Source organism: Alosa alosa, chromosome 7 (genome assembly GCF_017589495.1).
Source record: "Alosa alosa isolate M-15738 ecotype Scorff River chromosome 7, AALO_Geno_1.1, whole genome shotgun sequence".
In the NCBI taxonomy this organism is placed as follows: domain Eukaryota; kingdom Metazoa; phylum Chordata; class Actinopteri; order Clupeiformes; family Clupeidae; genus Alosa; species Alosa alosa.
The window spans coordinates 12707165-12712661 of NC_063195.1; the positions used below are offsets into that span (position 1 = coordinate 12707165).

Below are 5497 nucleotides of genomic sequence, written 5' to 3' on the forward strand. Positions count from 1 at the left end.
TACAATGGATAAATAGAAATGCATTCATCAAACTTGTGATTAACAAAAAATACATAAAAAACAGCACACTGCCTTAATGCTCACTTAAAGTCATGACATATATCAAGACGGTAAATGACATATAGCTCATTGGCTTGTAAAAATGATAGTAGAAGCCAATGGGAATACAGACAAAATAGATGTGAATCCCCCAACCCCCCAACCCCTTATCTGGTTCTGTTAGTCTCCCCCTGCTGGTGGATCAGTGAATCTCACTGTGCTGGATACAGGAGAGACACGTCACATCCGCCACAACAGCCCAACAATGTTACAATTAAGAAAAAAAATAGATATACATAAATGCCAAAAGTGGGTAGACAATATACTGTAGTATCACAACCAAACATACATGTTGCCTTTGTATCTAGAGGTTGATGGTGGAGTAGATCACTGACCCGGGGTTACTTCGCTGTCTGTCTCCCCCTGCTGGTAGGTCAGTGAATCTCACAGTGGCGTACTGGAGAGACTCCTCGCTTCGGTCAAAGCGGACTGTAGAGTAGTCTACAGAGTGTGGATTCTGATTGGACGGTGGCGGGACATTGGAATAGATGGCTGAAGGGTCTGTGTCAGGTGGGGTGTGGCTGGAGGCGGGGTTACCGGGGCTGATTGTGACATCAGCATAGTCACACTGGACCTGGACAAAGACACACACACACACACACACACACACACAAACATTCAATGTCTTGCCATATATCAATGTTTCTATTTTCATTCTATTTTCATTATTCGCCATTGTAAAGCCTTGAGCCTTGACACACAATTAGTGCTCATAACAATATTTTTCAATTTGATAATTGTTCGACACAGGTCCTAATCTCTAAAATCCTGTATTCTGTACAATTTGATAATTGTTTGGCACAGGTCCTAATTTCTAAAATCCTGTATTCTGTACAATTTGATATTTGTTTGGCACTGGTCCTAATCTCTAAAATCCTGTATTCGGTACAATTTGATAATTGTTCGGCACAGGTGCTATTCTCTAAAATCCTGTATTTTCTATGTTCAGAAACCTCAACAGATTGTCCACAGCAATTCCTTTTTAGTGTTTCCAAATACATTCCTATTTCTAACACTGCAACACATACAGTATTACACACATAAACACACACACACTCACACACACACACACACACACACACACACACACACACACACACACACACACACACACACACTCAAGGTTCACCTGGTGATTATTTCCTGAGCCAGTGTTTGGTGTGTGTCCAGCAGAGGGAGCTGTGGGATATAAAACAATTAGTGAATGAGGCAAAGAATGAGTGAGTGAGTGAGTGAGTGCATAAGAAATTTACTTGAGTAAAGTTTACTCAAATTGAGAAACATTTTACTCTGCCAGATACTATTTGGCCTCTCTCTGTTAAGAGTAAGAGTTACACTTTTGATAGTGTTTTTCCAGAATCATTTTTCCTCAGTTCAGTGTAATAATATCTTACTATAACTATTATAATATATTTCTCGGTTTCTTGGTAAAACAGAGTTACACTATGTCATTCCATGCCAAATCAACGGATTTTTGAAAAAAAAAATCCCGCCTGACCATTTTGGATTTGCTTCAAACTTTACCTCAATAATGTTATTATACCCAGCAACTACTGTGCAAAAAATTCAGCTTGTATCTACTTTGTTGTCTGAGATATGGAAGCCTATTCCTCCTATTGTATTTGTTTTATGTTTACTACTTTTGTGTTCGTGGTCAAAAATGACCGCTGCATTATAACCTTATAAATCCAAAGTAACACACATATTATCATGTAATGTTGTGATATGTTATGTATATGAGATAATCTCTCACCTGATGACTTCCTACTTCTGGTCTTCTGTATGTAGAGCATAAAGAGGCTGAGGACCAACACAAACACCACCACAGCCAGACCAGCACCGATGTACACAAGACCACCTGCACAACACAACAACACATCATTACTACACAAACACCACCACAGCCAGACCAGCACCGATGTACACAAGACCACCTGGACAATATCAACAACACATCATTACTACACAAACACCACCACAGCCAGACCAGCACCGATGTACATAAGACCACCTGGACAATATCAACAACACACCATTACTAAACAAACACCACCACAGTCAAGCACCCATATGCACAAGACCACCTGGACAACACAACAATACATCATTACTATACAAACACCACCACAGCTAAACCAGCACTGATGTACACAAGATCAACAACACCACACACATTACATGCAATACACATCTGATATATGATATGATACACATCTGATGTATGTATCAATACACCAATGCGTACAAGATCATCTGAGCAGCACAATACCATACCGTATCAGGGCTTTGTATGCTACAAAAATTGGGCCTTATGATAGATAATAATTCTCGGCCTCCCCGATAATATATAGTGTACATTGAGCAGCAGTTGTCTGAATTTGACCAAACGTATATTAGATATGAATGTTGAGAGACTCCCTTCAAGTAATTAAATAGAACATACTTGGTTCTCTCCCAGCTTGTTCTGGTGTGGCCCTTTGCTCTGAATCGTCTTCTTCACTGGCATCATCTGAAGTTTAAATGTGTAACACATGACAGCAGACAGGATGAGAAGCAATTATCAATATTGCAAAAACGGCAAAAACAATCATTTTCCTGTGCTCAGGAAATTTGCCTGAGTAAAATATTACTTTGGCCTTATTATAGTACTCTTTTTGGTCAAACTATTCAGAGCACTATTAAACAGTTAAAAGAAAAAGAAAAAAAATCAATATTAGAACAACAATGTAGCATTTATCCATGATCCCTAGAAGCAGCTTACCAAAACACCTCTATCAAAAGAGTGACTTTTACTCTTTTCAAAGATGGACCAAATGTTATCTGTGTCATCTTGAAAATGTTGCATTGTGTTTTAGTTCTAATGTCTGTATTGAAGATGGTCTCAATAAGAATCGACGGTTGGATGATGATCAGTGATTAGATGAATTTATTGGACATGGAAAATGAATAACAGAACACAGGCTAAGCCTTGAACAGTAAAACTTCACAGAGTCTAACAGTCGTGGTTGTTATTAGAAGCGGGCTGCTGAGTGTACTGGCAAAAGATGCTCCTCGATTTGCTTCCTAGATCCATCTCAACGTCAAATACTGAGACAAAGCCTGTTATACTAAAACATACGAATGTAAATCATGCCAACGTGGCAGGTACCAACCATTGCACAAAACTGGCCTTGACCAGATGAAACAATATCTATGATCATATAAATGATCTTGGACCAGAACTACAAGATTATATCTCATTTGGCTCATGTTATGGCTGAGGCCTCAGAGATGTCTCTGACCAGTATAGCAGTATGACCCTCGATGGTAAATACTACGTGCTTGTAGCCTAAGTCTCCCTGACTCTGTCCACATTTGGTCAAGCTTTTGGTCAACTCAAGGTTGTATACAATGGTATGGACCTCTCCTTGTTATATACTACACACAGGAGTAACATATGAACACATCAGAATAATACACCAGAATTCTACATTTGGCGGAATAAAATTGTACTAAATTTGAGTAAATTTTACTCAGGCAAACTTCCTGTGTAGGCACGCTTCCGGGGTCGGGGTCCTGTTCATTTTGCCTGAACTTATTTTCTGACATTGACCGCCGCTGACCGACAATACATTATCCCTTATTAAATTATACTTATTCCGTCAAACTAGCAAAACTGGACTTGCAACACAGCCTACATGCACTTAATCCATGTGCTTCAGACCATGGGTTTTTTGACGGTAATGTACATGCAGAACAGGTGAGCGGTATTGTTCATGAGTCTTTCGTGAAGGAAACCAATGAATGGTGAACGGCTAACCTTCTCTATCTTCCCCCTCGTGGTCCCTGCTCGACTGTCTCACAGATGTGTCGCCAGGCCATGTGGTTTGGGCTGCAAGCAAAAGAGGGAAGTGAATCATTGCATGATTTGGCAAGACACAGAGACATACAAGTTTTTAAAGAAACTTTTCATAGGTCAATTAGACTGCATGGTAGAGAAGAATAGAATTGAAGTGAACTAAACTGGCATCCTCAGAGTTAAAATGGAGACAGGACAAGAGTAGCTATACTGTAGATGATGAATCCACTAAAGCTGGGAACTTAATGTTGTGGCTAATTGCATTACCATTGTGGCCATTAATTAACTCATGTTTATTTCTGACTTGTTAAAGCAATGTTAACTGTTTGCCATTTTCAGATAAAGACAGATTGTAAAGGGAGTCTAAAATAGAATATGTTGGTCAGCTCTCACCATGGCAACACTTCTGTTAGTAAGTCACATTATCACTTCCTGAAACCATGAATGGGAAGTGTCTCTAAATGTTGCATGACTGTACAAAATATTAAAATATCTAAACTACTTTAGTGTGTGTACCTGTGTCTAATGACTGTTCATCTGCGTGTGCGTGTGTGTGTGTGTGTGTGTCTGTGTGTGTGTGTGTGTGGGTGGGCGTGCGTGCATGGTGTGTGGGTGTACCTGTTGTTTTGGAGGGTCTGTTAGAAGAGTAACTTGGTATGGAGGATGGGACTGTTATTAAGTTAAAGAGAAATATTGCTAATATTACTATAGTAAAGACACAATAAATAGTACATCATAAATACGTATGGCAATAATATGGATTCATCTTAATGGAAATTTCAGTCAGTTTATACAATACAAAAAAATAGCTTGTGCTGTCTTCAGTTTGTCAAAGTGTGACATAACATAAAACAAGAAAACAAAAATTGTGACATAACATAAAACAAGAAAACAAATGTTTGTGTGTTTGTTTTTCGCAACAAAAAAGCAAATCAACCCAAATGCATGCATTAGTATAAGTATAAGTATATATACTCTTTAAATCCTGTGAGGGAAATCTGGTTTCTGCATTCATCCAAATCCATGAATTAGTGAAACACACTCAGCACACAGTGAGGTGAAGCACACACTAATCCCGGCGCAGTGAGCTGCCTGCAACAACAGCGGCGCTCGGGGAGCAGTGAGGTGCCTTGCTCAAAGGCACTTCAGTCGTGCCTACTGGTCAGGGCTCGAACCGGCAACCCTCCGGCTACAAGTCCGAAGCGCTAACGATTAGGCCACGGCTGCCCAAAGTAATACAAAGAAATTCAACTTGTGCCTGTTTCCAGGCGTTAATTGTTTGCAAAGACTGGCATAACTGATGCGAGCTATTTACAAACAGGCCGCAGTTGGGTAAAACCGCAAACTGCCTGTTGCAGAAGCTGAAAAGGGCAAATTGCGTTTTCCTATGTCATGCATATGCATTCAGAGGAGGATCAGGGAAAGGAGTGTTGTGTTAAAATGTAGGAGGAGAAGCATAAAATGAGCCTAATTAGGTATTTCCCTGTATTTACGCAAACTGCTCATGATAGCGCACGTCTGTTTTGAAATATTTCCGTCTGGTAGAAGCAGGTGTTACTC

The 5497-nt window shown here is 39.8% G+C and overlaps 1 protein-coding gene across 1 annotated transcript in view; it reads right to left on the reverse strand.

Annotated features, from left to right (window-relative positions):
- Nucleotides 1-254: 254 nt before the first annotated feature.
- LOC125298235 overlaps nucleotides 255-5497 on the reverse strand; it is an 8290-nt gene continuing 3047 nt past the window's right edge. The window contains exons 4-9 of the mRNA XM_048248940.1: nucleotides 4556-4606; nucleotides 3899-3970; nucleotides 2543-2608; nucleotides 1853-1957; nucleotides 1229-1278; nucleotides 255-673 (exon numbers count right to left, since the gene is read on the reverse strand). Coding sequence (XP_048104897.1) covers nucleotides 404-673; nucleotides 1229-1278; nucleotides 1853-1957; nucleotides 2543-2608; nucleotides 3899-3970; nucleotides 4556-4606 — 614 coding nt within the window. The 3' untranslated portion in view covers nucleotides 255-403. The remainder of the gene's footprint in view (nucleotides 674-1228; nucleotides 1279-1852; nucleotides 1958-2542; nucleotides 2609-3898; nucleotides 3971-4555; nucleotides 4607-5497) is intronic.